The sequence below is a fragment of the Orbicella franksi genome, chromosome 2 (genome assembly GCF_964199315.1).
Source record: "Orbicella franksi chromosome 2, jaOrbFran1.1, whole genome shotgun sequence".
In the NCBI taxonomy this organism is placed as follows: domain Eukaryota; kingdom Metazoa; phylum Cnidaria; class Anthozoa; order Scleractinia; family Merulinidae; genus Orbicella; species Orbicella franksi.
The window spans coordinates 2,026,661-2,040,833 of NC_138146.1; the positions used below are offsets into that span (position 1 = coordinate 2,026,661).

At 38.8% G+C, this 14,173-nt stretch overlaps 2 protein-coding genes across 2 annotated transcripts; both read left to right on the forward strand.

Moving 5' to 3' along the window:
- Window positions 1-48: 48 nt before the first annotated feature.
- On the forward strand, window positions 49-3,818 carry LOC145475658 (RING finger protein 145-like). Its single transcript, XM_081455279.1, has 2 exons — window positions 49-175; window positions 855-3,818. The coding sequence occupies exons 1-2, from the start codon at window positions 52-54 to the stop codon at window positions 2,420-2,422; spliced, it is 1,692 nt and encodes a 563-aa protein (XP_081311405.1). The 5' UTR covers window positions 49-51; the 3' UTR covers window positions 2,423-3,818.
- A 149-nt stretch (window positions 3,819-3,967) lies between these two features.
- Window positions 3,968-9,176, forward strand: LOC145475674 (uncharacterized). Its single transcript, XM_081455280.1, has 2 exons — window positions 3,968-5,290; window positions 7,808-9,176. Exons 1-2 carry the CDS (start codon window positions 4,714-4,716, stop codon window positions 8,773-8,775), a joined length of 1,545 nt encoding a protein of 514 aa, XP_081311406.1. The 5' UTR covers window positions 3,968-4,713; the 3' UTR covers window positions 8,776-9,176.
- Window positions 9,177-14,173: the final 4,997 nt, after the last annotated feature.

Below are 14,173 nucleotides of genomic sequence, written 5' to 3' on the forward strand. Positions count from 1 at the left end.
CCATTTGCACTGTGAAGAACTATTCTTCAGTGATTGCGATTTCCGGGAAACATGGCGCATCATAGCGAATTTGTGTTTCGTGTACCGTTTCTTGTTCTTTTGGAATGGTTACTCTGTCTCGATGTCAAACAGTACAGCGACTGGTCCCCATATGGAAGAATTATGCAGTTGTTAGGTAAGTTTTCTCTTCGTTACACTTGATGTTTCAAGTTAGTTTACGCCATGTTTTGGTGATTGCTCAGGCTTGTCTTCTGTTGTTCGACTTATCATGGACCAAAATATCGGACTTGTCATATTTTTCTCTTGAGTTTTCATGTCATATTAGGAATGTTACTAAACGAATTATTAAACGACAGATGGGAACAGATGATCAGTTTTGCTATGTAATGTTACTACTGACGTAAGCTTGAATGTATGCCTCGTTGTTAGAGTAAAGCTTTTGCATATTGCCGAACTTTTAACCACCAATGTTTCAGTTCATTCACGTATTAAAGAGTTGTCTTGTTTTTTTTGGAGGAGAGAACAACCTTACACAAAATTAAGTCTCACAATGACTGATGTTTCAATTTCAAACGTGGACTTGCATACCCTGATCATCAAGGAAATGAAATGAGATAGTTGTGTCAATATTGGGATCAAAGTGTTGCCAGACATTATAGTCCATCAAATATCTTCTCATTCATGATTGGCATAAACAAGTCACATGATAAAACCATTGATTGGCACTCTGCTGATGTATAAGTCTAGGTCTAGATATGGCTATATACTGTGCAACTGTAGCTTAGATATCGACATTACTGTATGTTTGAAGTAAAATTACATGTTGATTAAGTTACTTTTTGAATTTATTTTAGGAATTGTGATATTTTTGGGTCTTGCCTTGCTGGGCCGAGATGAACTGGTTAATTTTTACAGTCAAGCTCTGTTCATCACTGTTGTGACATTTATGCTGTTCTTGAATGCATACAATAGCTTGAACCTCTACTATGCTTTAGAAGAACAGGGAATAGTAAACCTCATCGCTGAAGATGGTGCTCTATTGCTGCTATTAATGATCAGTGGAGCGTGGATAGTGTATTTAACATCACTAGTGCTGTACTCAAGAGTGTATAGCTCCATCAAGCCAGTGCTTTTTTCTTTGACAGCATTCCCTGTTATGTTGCGTTACCTGTCGTCTACAAACCAGAATGAAGATCCACCTTTGTGGCTGTGTATATGCTTTGGTTACGCATTTTATTTGATGCTAATGAGCATTTACCAATGTATTCATGACATCGTCTGCCATTTCATTACGTCAGCACATATCATGCAGTGGATGTACAGAATGTATGGATTGACTGTCACTGTCGTGTTCCACTGGCGAAGGGTCAAAGTTCCTCTGTGTATGATGACATTATGCCTTGTGTTATTTCTCTACAACAGTTTGACTTTTCTACTGTTCTCTAGTGAAACGTTAACAGCCTTGCAGTTGTTTAACTTGACTATGGCCTTAACATGCAACTCTGTCCTATCAATGACATCTTGTTGCTTTGTGATTTACAGGCTTGCAGGTTATGTTTTGAACATAGTCAAGCGCTATCATCATGAGGACAACATTGCTCTGCCTGGCGATCCTTACAGCTCTCCTGATGGTCTGAGAGAAGGTTTTGGATTCTTTTTTCTCGGTCTCTACACTGGACTCTCTAGCTCAAAGATTAGTAGAAAACTGGTTCTTTTGGAACTGATATTTTATTTAATTATTTCAGCGCTGGTGAGATCAATGTTTGAAATAGCCGAGCCAGTTCTGTTGGGCCTTGCATCACAGCCAAGCATTGTGTACCGCAAACACTTCAGGGTTTTGTCTTTCTGCATTTTTCTCCTGGGGGCATCCATTTATTTGGCCCTTAATTTGTACTTCCTTAAAGAGAAGATCCCATTCATCACCCCTAACGTCATCACCATAGCTCAAATAGTCGCTGCTTTAGTTTTGTACTTCTTGCATCTTTATGAATCGCAACAAACTCAAATTTGGGAGGCACTAGATGACTATGTGTACTTTATTAATGGTTCTTGCAAAGTGTTCGAGTTTGCCGTCATCTCAGCTGTGCTTTTCTACAGAGTCGTTGACTTCAGCTTAGAATGGACACTTTTTCAAATCGTCATGGCATTACTTCACCTTTACTTCAACATCTGGACGCCAGCTAAGGAAGGTTGGCTTAGTCTTAAACAGCGCCACCAAGTGAACCAAAAATTGAATTCGCTGCCATCAGCAACTGAAAAGGAAATTGACGAACTAGCAGATGTTTGCTCCATCTGCTTGGAGGAGTTGAAAGCTGCAAAAGTGACACCATGCAAACATTATTTTCACAGCTTGTGTCTTCGCAAATGGCTCAATGTACAGAACAAGTGCCCTATGTGTCACACTGCTCTTCTGTCGCTGTAAACAAAATGTGTTAATGTAGACTACAATTTGTAATTTCTCACACATCGCTGGGAGCCATGCCTAGCCGAACCACACAGCCTGACCTTTATTAACATAAGAACATAATAGTCTTACACAAAAAAGTGGCTAGGGAATAATTTCACCTCAGCTTAACCCATGTGTGAGAAAATGGTTTCCTCAGCCAACGGAAAACCACACTTAGAATCATTGGTAGACACCTGCTCCCTCTCCCCCTTTTTGGTTCTAGAATATGAAGCCTTAAAGGCTAACATTTCAAATTCTGCCTTTTTTTGAGTAATGAAAGGTCCTCATTCACTATGGATCCACTTCACTACCCTAGGGATATACGGTATACCATTGCTTGCATCTAAGCATGAGCATGTACTGTCGCTTGCATCTAAGCGTCGACATGTGATGCTTAAACATGTTGTAATTGGGTGTCAAACGTTGCATAATTGGTCATCAAACATTTGAAGTTTAGCAGACTGGCAAGAACTTGTGCACTAAAAGTTCAACACACGAAATGGCAGAAAAATTGGACATTGAAGACTTCTTCAGCGAAATTGACCCTGACCTGTGTCAACATGAATATGCCTTTAACGAAAGTGGTTTTACTTCAAGCTAACCTTGAAATATTGGTTGTGCCCGTATTTGTTGATGGTGAACATTTTAAGGTCACATTATGGTCTGCTAAACTTCAAATGTTTGATGATCAGTCATGCATGCCATGTTTGACACCCAATTAGAGCACATTTCGGCATTACTGTGTAAATCCCTTGACTTTTGTGTCGAATGACTTTATAAGACAGTGAGTCACTGGTCAGATTGGTCAGCCTCAATAACACTCATTTAACTCATAAATACTTCACATGTACTTTGTGGTCATGTTTTGAGTTTTCTATGCGTTTATCAGGAAAGCAGTGTCCAGGTCCATAGCAAAACTAAAATGTACAGTGAATGGAAAACTGGACCAAAGAGACCACATTACAAAAGTCAGGTTGTAAGTTGGCTGAAAAAAAAAGAAAATTTGTTCAAACATTGTTCCAGACTCCCATTTACCACATTGTAATCCTTGTTCATTGGCAGATGGACTATGTAGCTTTAAATTTATGCTCAAAATGTTAAACTTGACATTTCTACCATCAATATTGAAGGGAAAATAGTTTGTATAAAATTAACGGTAAATTGAACAACCAAATGTACATTATGTAAATGATGTAAAATAGTTTTGAGGACTGGTAACAATATAGTAGACAATAATAATATTGTTATAAATTTCTATAAGGCCAATTTCAAATATTGTAATGTTTGTTGGTACTTGTTTGTAAAATGCTTGTCATAGGAAAAAATAAATTGAAAGGTGAAAAATGTAATAAAGACAATTTTATAGTTTTTATAGCTGTGTGCATTTCCAGTACAACTAAAATTTATTTTATTATTTATTTAATTTCCTGAGCAAAGGGATGACTCCCTTAAGCTTTTTTCACACTAACAGCTATATTTCCACTTTTGCTGTTAGAACTGAAAGAGAGTAGTTTCAACTTAAGGTGTGAATTATTTTTCTTTGTTCCACCTCTAACGTCATCACCTTTGACTAAAATAAGCGGGAGGAAATATCTTTCCAATGATATCCTGATAGAGTGATCCGCTCAGTGAAGCCTGAAATATGCATGGAAATGCTCAGAAATTTGAGTGAAAAACTCGGAGCAAAATTTCCTACGACTACACTTAGCTACTTTGTGGAAAAGAATTGCCTGTCTCAATGATGCTTTCTCAGAAATTATTGAACTGGAAGAAAGCCCAGTAGATAGTCAATCACTGCACTGCAGCACAAAGATAAGAAAAGGAGAAAAAGGAAAGGTAAAAAAAACAAACAAACAAACAAAAAAATTAAAAAGAACAAAAAGCCTAAGACATTGTTCACAACTCCAAAAAATCTCCAAATTTTGATTTTTGTGGATGCCCAAGCAAAAATGTCTTAACACGCGTTGCTAGTGGGAAGAAAGGCATGCTGTCATGTTGCAAATGCCTTTTTGAGTAGATTGGAGGCAATTTGGCTCAAATCCAGACTGAAAATGTCCAAAAAATGCGTTTTTGGCAAAAAGCTCCGGGAGTCAATGGGTTAATCAGGTGACCAAATTTTTCAGAAGATGTGATAAAGTTGGGAACAAGCTCAAAACGCCAGGAATTCGCAAAATTTGGATTTTGGGTTTTGAAAGCTGTTTGTACGCAAAACGGGCCTATCCATCGTCGCGGGTGGTGGGAAAGGGGTGGGGCTCATTTACACCAAAATGGCGTCCCTGTTATCTCTCAACGATGACTGCCTCCATAGAATTGTGTCGTTTTTAGATGATCCCGACTCCTTTTACAATATCTCTTTGACCTGCAAGAGACTCTTACAAGTGACCAAAAGCACGAGGAATGTCATACATTCAAAGCTGTTGCTACTGAAGGCAGAGTACTACATCAAGAGTTACTTGGTTGACATTACAAATACAAGTGGTGGAAGAGCTCGAAGAAGCGATGTCTACGACAAGTACTGCAAATTACGAGATCTTCTTCACGGCTCTGCACGCCTTATAGCAGCGAAAGGAATACTGAGCTATGCTAAAGTGATCGATGTGTGGCAGCAAAACGGCTCTGTTGTCGCGAAACTGTTCACGTGGATTGCAAATCGGAAAACCAGTGAGGAAAAGGGAGAACCTCGGGCAACGTGTATCACGCGGTATCGGAGTGTGACGCTTCATTTGCCAAGCTGCAACAAGAACATGGTGATCAACACCAAGTACTTTCATGATTATATTGGCAACTACGACGATGAGCTGAGTATCCATATAACCTGTGGCGATTTAGATGTTAGATCAGAAGGTAAGCTAAATATTACAACTGATATTAGCCTGCGAATGCAGATGTAAGCTTATGTACATGTATTTCCGGCTGTCGCTTTTCTTCACCGAAAATATTATTAACCATATGTGTTTTATTTTGACCTGATCCATCTGACTGGCCTAGAACTTGTAGCCTGATGTAAATTCTCTGATTCAAGGCTCTATACAGAGGATCAACAGGGTAGCTGACCTTATACATGTGTCAAATGAATCTGACTATTCTACAGACCGTTGCCCCTTTCCCCTGTGAGTTTGGTTTTTTTTTTTTCTCCAAGATGCTTACCCTGGGGTGTCCAATCAATGAAAATCTATGATTGGAAAAGAAATATGTTATTGATAAATCGATATCAATCAATAAAATTACTGTAAATCCTCGAATTAGCACCCCCCCCCCCCCCCTGGAATAAGCTTCCCCTTGGAATTAGTGCCCCTCTTATCAGCCAAAATTTCAAATAAGCACCTCCCTCCCCTCCCCCCATTTTGTGGACGAGTAATGAGACAACAAAGGGTGTATAGTTTTCATCGTATAGTATTAGATTTGTACATTGTTTCAGTTTGTGAACACATTTAGTGAACATGTTGAACACGTTAAGTACTAACAGCACCACAATTTAAACTTTAGGATCAGCTTTTTATGTCAATAAACAGCTTATGTTGGTGTTTACATGGAGATAATATATTTTAAAAAATGATCACATCAGGCTACGATTTGGGAAAAATTAAATAAGCCCCCCCCCCCTTGAATAAGTGCCCCCCATCTTATCCTAAATTTGAAACAAGCACCCCAGGTGCTAATTCGAAGATTTGTGGTAGTTTATTATAGCATACATGTATGCCATGTTGCATGCACTTGTACCACTGTTCATAACTGTTCTTCCTCAGTGTTCTTGTTATGTTGACCAAATTAAGACTGTCAAAACAAGCAATTCTCAAGGGATACCACCTTTGCCCATTCAAAGGAAAAGTTGGTGAGAGATTCACTGTATACCAGAAAGAGGGAGAACACTATAAATTGTACGGTGGCCCACAACTGTCACAGCAAAACAAAAAGTCACGGCACTACAAACTTAACTCACGGCAAGATAATGTTATCTGACGGCAAAACAAAATTAACTCACGGCAGTACACCATTAATTCACGGCAAAATGAAATTAACTCACGGCAGAACACCCCTAATTCACGGCAAAACAAAGTTAACTCACAGCAAAACAAAGAAAACAGGTTGGTCAGTGGTTGGTCATCAGTTGTTATTTGCTTTTCCAATGGTATGTCATGTAACAGTAACACACTGCTCGCTCGGAAACCGCCATTTTTAGTGCAGTGTTCCTTATCTCGAGCTCATGATGTTTTGCAGCTCTTGTGGTTCATTAGTCGATCAAAATGCCAACTTTTGCAAAGACTGTGGTAAAGGTACGTTTCTTAATCTAAAGAATTCGTATTTGCATCTCATTTAGTTCCGAATAACGATAGGCACGTGAAAAGCTCAGTCAGTAATCCAGGAAATATATTCCTGTGATTTTGACCGTCTAACACAGCAATGTCATCTCACGTGCCTATCGTTATTTGGAACTAAAAGAGATGCAAATACGAATTCTTTAGATTAAGAAACGTACCTTTACCACAGTCTTTGCAAAAGTTGGCATTTTGATCGACTAACGAACCACAAGAGCTGCAAAACATCATGAGTTCAAGATAAGGAACACTGCACTAAAAATGGCAGTTTCCGAGCAAGCAGTGTGTTACTGTTACACGACATACCATTTGAAAAGCAAATAACAACCGCTGATCAACTGCTGACCAACTCATTTTCTTTGTTTTGCCGTGTGTTGACTTTGTTTTGCCGTGAATTAGGGGTGTTCTGCCATGAGTTAATTTCGTTTTGCCATGAATTAATGGTGTACTGCCATGAGTTAATTTTGTTTTGCCGTCAGATAACATTATCTTGCTGTGAGTTAAGTTTGCAGTGTCGTGACTTTTTGTTTTGCCGTGACGGTTGTGGGCCACTGTATAATTGTAATTCCGCCAACATTTATACAAAAATACTCAGGAAGAACAGTTACGCACAGTGGTACGAGTGCGTGCAACATGGTATTCCCAACAACTTGTATATATTAAATCGTGACAAAATTTGTAACCAATCACTACCAATTAAGCTGTCCATTGCCACTAATAAGGGATGGCAATCAATAAAATGTCACACAAATCCTCTTCATCGATTGGTCATCAGTTATCAATATCAATGGATTGATTGATATAGTATCGTTTTAATGGTATCAATTTTCATTGATTATTGATTTCATCGATTGGACACCTTGGGCTCCTGTGTGTTAGCATATCTACTGTAAGTTGTTAAATTGTAGTGTCGAACATACAGTAATCCTGCATACTTTGGGCTTGCATTACTACACTCTATGATTCAGGTTTAAAAACTTGTGCCAACCAATAACAAGAATTTTTATTTGTCTCAAGATGAATATAATGATCTTATTCTCTGTAGGCTTTACCCGGTATTGTCCTGAAGATCTCTTGTACTGGGAGGAGGAAGCCGTTCCTGCTGCTGCAAAACCAATGAAACCAGTGATACAGCTTCTGCAGAAAGAGCTTGGTGACACCACCCCTCCAATAACAGATCTCTTCTTTGTCTGGCTCTGTCTCTTTTTTCCAGATGAAGGCAAATTGCTCAAAGAACACCAACTTAGTTTCAAAGATGCTGGAAGAAATGCAAAACCAACTCCTGGTTCTGTCCAGATAGCTATAGATCGGTTCCATCAGAATCTTCAAGCTGAAACTAAATTCCAAAACCTGGTGTCTGGATGGAAGAATGAGGATGAACAACAATCGAAGTATTCCAAGATGATTGTAGAAACCATTCATCTCTTGTGTCAGAGATTGGAATTGAAGCTCCTTCAGGGGCTGCAAGAAGATGCTGCCAGCTTCTATCACATTGCGTACGACTACGAACTGAAAAAACTGCCCAAGCAACTTTTGCTGGACTTAATTCTGCGTACATCATTAGACGAAAGTAATTACAGCCCTGGTTCAATTTCTGACAAGTTTGTAGAGAGCACAGTTTCATTCAGGTGTAAGGGGAACAAAATCATTAGTCTATGGGGTGGCATGCATGGGGATGGAGCAAGTTATCCATCCTGGGACAGGTTAGAGCTTAAATTCAGGCTACCAGATGGCAAAATGTTAACATTAGACACAGGGTACCTTAATTACAGATCCAAAAAGAGACCATTACCAATTGAACAACTGAGCCCGGTTACAGAGCTTCTTCAGGAAGGTATCAATGATAGGATGGAAGGTGAGAAGATCCCAAAGCTCGATAACATGTTCACAGCCGTCTATTTCTTACATACACTAAACTTTTCAGAGGCTGAAGGAACTTTCTTAGGAGAACATAAGCAGCTGATCCAGTCGGACTCAGATGAAGAATCTTCATCTGACGACAGTGAGCCATAACTATTAGAATGTAGTCACCAGAGACTGTACTTGTTGTATTCACAATCCCATTATACCCACTGATAACCTTGGTACATGAGGGGTCCAGGTTATACCTAGTAGATGCATTGTGTCCTGTGTGTATGAATTCATACATTACATACTATTGTACAAGTTATTTCATTTATGTATTTATGATCAGGATCTGTAGAGGGTATTATGTAGTGAGTAGCTGTAGTGAGCAGAAGACTTAAGTTTCCCAATTCTGGAAGTGAGACAAACTAGTCAATCAGTAAATTTCTCTGCTTAGCCCCCTGATCCCCCCCCCCCCCAACCCCTCCCCTGTCAGGCATTGAATTATAAAATAACAAACCATGATGATATGTTCAGGTTAAAAATAATAATAATAATAATAATAACAACCACACAGATGAATGTGTTGACCCTCAATTTAGATTTCCCCCGCACCCTCCTCTATAATAGCTTAACCCCCCCTAATAATCCACCTCCCCAATCCCCAAGACAGTCTAGTAATTAAATGATAACATTTATGATAATAACCAATGGTGAGTCAGCTGTTGCCTGTATCTCTTACACCTGTAAGAGACGTTTTGCTTGGGCAAGTTTGCGCGAAACATTGTTCAAGGGACCATCTACAATATCGTACTTAGCCAAAACAGGTGTTAGAGGTTACAGTGTATTAGCCTTAGTGACAGCCCTAATAACCAAGACAAACAAAGTTGTCACAAGCCGTTTTTTAAAGTGAATTGTTATGAACAGTAACAAGAAAATCTGAAACGGTTTGATAGCTTAGAGGAATAATTAGTAGTTTGTGATAATTCCTAGAATGTTTCTGTGATGATTATATTTATTCCTTACCTATACTGTAGAATTCAAGATTTTCAACTTTTTTGTAGAGCATTTCTCGGATATTCGTGTATTTCTAAGTTTATAATATGTAACAGAAGGGTAGTTCTGTAATACTTTGATTATAATATGTAACGGAAGGATAGTTCTGTAATTTTTTGAGAAAGTACAAAACATATAAAAGTAAATCCAGTATTCCTAGGTGCATACTTCAATACTATGAAAAGGGATGCATATTTAAGGAAATAAGTTGTAGACAAAGTAGTTAAGGAAATAATAGTGGTTCAATTTTCTCGGCAGTATAAATGATATTTAAGAATGCTGTATTTATACAAGAAACACTCTAAACTCTGTGATAAATTGTCAGCTTCAAGGTAGGAATAAAAAGTTTGAAGCCAGGATTAGTCGTGTTCAAGATCAATTGAAAAACTGTACCTTTTTGGTTCAGGGTGATCAGCTGATACCCCTAACTCTCCCAATTCCCCCTGTTCACCTCCACAGCTCACGGCCTGGGGCCACTGCACGGATATTTCTTCTCGGAAATATCTTTACACGGTTCTAGTGAGCAATGCCCCAGAAGCTTAGTGCTCGTAGATAAATCTCACTGCATATTTTTGCGCTAAATTGGTAGACTATCATTTTTTTTTCCCTTTTTTTTTTATCAATTTCGCTCAGTTGAGTAAATATTATGTCAAGTGTCAAGCTTGAGAGTTTTTGACGGTAACAACCATTTTTCAGTGTGGCGTGCATAAGCTGAACACCTGTCAAAACCACTTATGTTACAACAGAACAAAGCAGCAAAAAATTTGTTTTAAAAAAATGTCATTTATAATTTTTTTTTAACATGTCATTTCACCATCAAAAAATATGTGACTGTTTAAAATAATTAGTTTTCATACAAATTAACAAAATTGCACTGAATAACCAGCAAGCGGAAACAAACTTTCCGGCTTCACGTACTTTCGGCGGCTTGTAACAACAGTTGAAAATTCAGCTGTGAGCGTTCGCCGGCTTAACCCTACGGAAGTATTTTTTTTAGCATTTGATGAAACTGACCGCGTTTCTAACTCGATTTGCGTTCGTCCTTTAACAACCTCGCTCACGCCGTCTGCGGTCGAACCTCGTGATTGTCAATATCTTTCCCATATCCAGTTGGCGAGGCTGATTTGAGTCGGCTTGTAACTTTGAAATCTTTTACAGAATTTAAAATTCTAGTTTCCCAGCTTTTGCGCCAAGCTTGCAATTCGTGATAACTTGGCAGATCGCTGATGTTTTGCCTTAGCGTGGAGGTAATTTCTGCTGTAATTATATTTTTCTGCAAAAGTTGTGGTTTTGAGGTTTCTGCTCGAAAATCTTGTAAAGAAGTGTTGCAATTTGAATCTCCATTTTCTTTTTGTCTCCGTTGAGAAGATTCACTACCGTTAACTACAGGGACGTTTCTTTCTTTTTCATCTCCAAAACTGTCCACACCAAGATTTTTCCTGTCTAATTGCAACTGTGATTCATCATTTTCAATAATCAAGTTCTTACTTAGGGCATCACCAAGGCTGCAAATTTCTCCATTGTTGGGTTTACGATTTTCCACCCAATTACCTGCTTTGATTTCATCGAGTTTTGAAGATTCTTTTGTTAATATTTTCAAGTGATTCATCGACTGACAGTCCTTGAACGCTTTCACCTTCTCTGTTGCATTAAGGTGTTTGGCGCGCTCATTGTCCAAAAAGCTGTCGATGTTCTTTGAAAGCTCATTGGCTCTTTGGCTATCATCGTTGTTCGCTACCTTCATTGGAAACCCAGAAATCGTGCGCCGTCTCTCTGATACCGGGGGAAGTTTAACTTTAGCGTCCATAGCAACAGGCTGTGTGAAGAAAAACGAGTCCGTCCTTCTCGCTTTCCTCGGGTCCTTGCCAGATTCCATGGTGTGCGGACGATAAATTCCCAGAGACTTTTGTCGATCTAAAATCTTCAGCCGTCGAGCCTTCATAAGCGACATCTCAAAACAAAAGTATCTTTCCCGCATTTTCTTCTCCATTTCAATACGTTTAACTTCCATGTTTAAAACGATCTGGTGTTTCCTGTTGGCTTTTATAACCAAGGTTTCGCTGTCTTGGTGCGTTGTGTTTCGCACTTGTAGCATTTTACTGCGTAGTTACTTTATCTATGACAAAGAATCCTGTAAATAAACAAAATGCCTACGAAAATACAGTATTAAGCGTCCTTGTAACCACTCTTTAGGCGCTGGAATTTGAAGACATAGTTAGCTCCGTTCTCACGTTTTGATTTTGTCTTAAGGAGTGTCTACGTTGTTATTGAAAGACGTAAAAGTAATTTTAAATTGCGCTCTTTTGTTGTCATCAAAAACTTCGAATTGAAGTAAGTTTTTCAACCAGTGAATATCTTCTCGTGATGATTATCAAAAAATATCTTGATGTACAAACAAACTGTTAATCCAATCAACAGTCACGCAGCAGCCGGCGTCTATACAGTGAACACAAGCAACAGCTGAAAGACTACAAGGTATCGGCTGTCTGGTATCCTCTGTTCTTTGTGCGGTTCCTGATTTTCTCTTGGCAATAGTCACGTCTCGCTGCTAAAAGTGTCCCTTCTTACCGCCTTCAAAGACAAAGTGTAATCGACAACAGAAAACGTCTCAAACTCTGTTTTGTGAATAATTCTGAATGAAGTGGAAAGCCGAAGGGGTATGTCGCGCAATCAGTTGTCTTGTACGGTAGCACGCGCCACACGTTTACAACGGCTCTTGCTTGTAATTACACCGCAGAGGAATGCGGAAAGTTGAACAGAAATCTGCGTGATGGTTGGCAGAGAAAAAACGGCACAAGGATGTTGGCAATGGTATTACTTTTTCCTCAACAAGCCTTCTTTCATGGCTGCCTTCTTCAATTATCCTTGTTCAACTTTCCCGCAGTGTTCATTTGTTAGCAATAGTCCTTCGGTCGGACGGAACTTCTCTCTGTCACCGACGCTTTTCTTGCTTCCGATCACCTTTGCGCTGTTTGCTGATTGTCTAGAGAAGCAAGGTTTTTGCATACATCAATTTCCCAACTTTTTTTCGTGCTCAAAAACTCGCTTAGTCGTGGTTGCTGGGACAATTTATCACGTTCCACTTGTAAACACAAAGCGTTGCTGGCATTGGCTGTCAAGGACTTGACTCTAGTAAGATTAATTATTTGGTTTGCTGTGAAATCCCTTGAGATTGCACAAGGTAATGATACTCAAATATTGCACAATTCAAATGCAAATACAAGTTGACTTTGGCTTTTGTGTGAAAGGATCACCAAATCTGCCTATTACAATTGTCTTTTTCAGAGCTGGCTTGACGTTTTTGCGTCCATTTTCTAATTACATTAATTACGTTCAAGTGCCATATTTTCTTCAACCTCATTGACAATCTTTTGACTATTAAGAAAGTTGAAGAAAATCTGACAGGTAAAACAAATTAGACCTTTCGAAGAAAGTATTCTCAGAGAAACATCTTTTGCCATAAGTTTGAGCTGAAAAAGATAATCAGAATATGTGCAATAACAGAAACTAAGATGGATGGCTTAGTGACTGCAAATTTACCTTTAAGATAAGTTCACTTATTTCCCGCGGAAAAAAACACGGCTAAGTTTGTCGCATCTCATTGATAACCAAAAAAAAATTTCCATCTGCTTGAAGTTTCAGTTATTCTTAATTGAGAGAAAATAGTTGAAGCCGCTTTTAAACTTCAATAAGGATTTATTAAAAAGGTTTTAGTACCAAAAACGTATTGTTGTTTGATACCCTCCCTCTTGCTTCATCCTTGCCGACGTTTTCATACGCACTTTTGCTTTCTGACAAAAGCAGAGTTTTTAATTTGAGGTAGGCAAACTCTTTTCTTACTTACATATTCAAGTCACGTCAACACGATAACGTCACTATATTCTCCTACGTATCTTGTAACGCAAACGAAGGGCTCAAAGTATCACGGAAAGGTTCAACTGATGACCCATACTCCCTTGCGTCCACGCTGACACCCGCATTACTTGCGCGGAAAAAAAAAAGGAGGCACCTTGTAGTGGTTAATGAGGCAAGTTCTAAAAACTTACGGTATTTTCGTACCAGATCTACTATTTCCCTCACACGAATGTAGTATTTTCACTGTATGTACCTTCTCCAAATGGCCGGTGTTTTTGTATTCCCTGTTTTCCTCATTCTCGCATTGGTTAGTTATTAGCAACTTTTTGATAGGAAATATTCTGCAAATATGCTAAGCCCGCAAGCCTTTTGCTTTTGCCATGCGCACAAGAATAAGCATAACATAAGTAAACATTTGCGTGACGCAAAGGGGAGTGCAAGGGAACAAAAGAGGACTCAAGATTACGTTTTCTGATCTCATTGTATGGAGTTCTATGCTGACATTTATGTTAACTCTCTTATCTCGCTGATATTTACTTCGCCTTATCTCAGAACAGAGAACTTTGGCACAGTGGCTTGTACATGATTATAATTCAAACTCCGTTACCGGCTTTATTGTATCTCTTTTTGATACTAAGCATGAAGCAGGACTATT

Excerpts from the sequence above, each read along its gene's own strand:
- LOC145475674 (XM_081455280.1), top strand. The coding sequence starts at position 4,714 with ATGGCGTCCCTGTTATCTCTCAACGATGACTGCCTCCATAGAATTGTG. Across the intron at positions 5,291-7,807 it reads TTTAGATGTTAGATCAGAAG|GCTTTACCCGGTATTGTCCT; the intron begins GTAAGCTAAATA and ends TATTCTCTGTAG.
- LOC145475658 (XM_081455279.1), top strand. The coding sequence starts at position 52 with ATGGCGCATCATAGCGAATTTGTGTTTCGTGTACCGTTTCTTGTTCTT. Across the intron at positions 176-854 it reads AAGAATTATGCAGTTGTTAG|GAATTGTGATATTTTTGGGT; the intron begins GTAAGTTTTCTC and ends AATTTATTTTAG.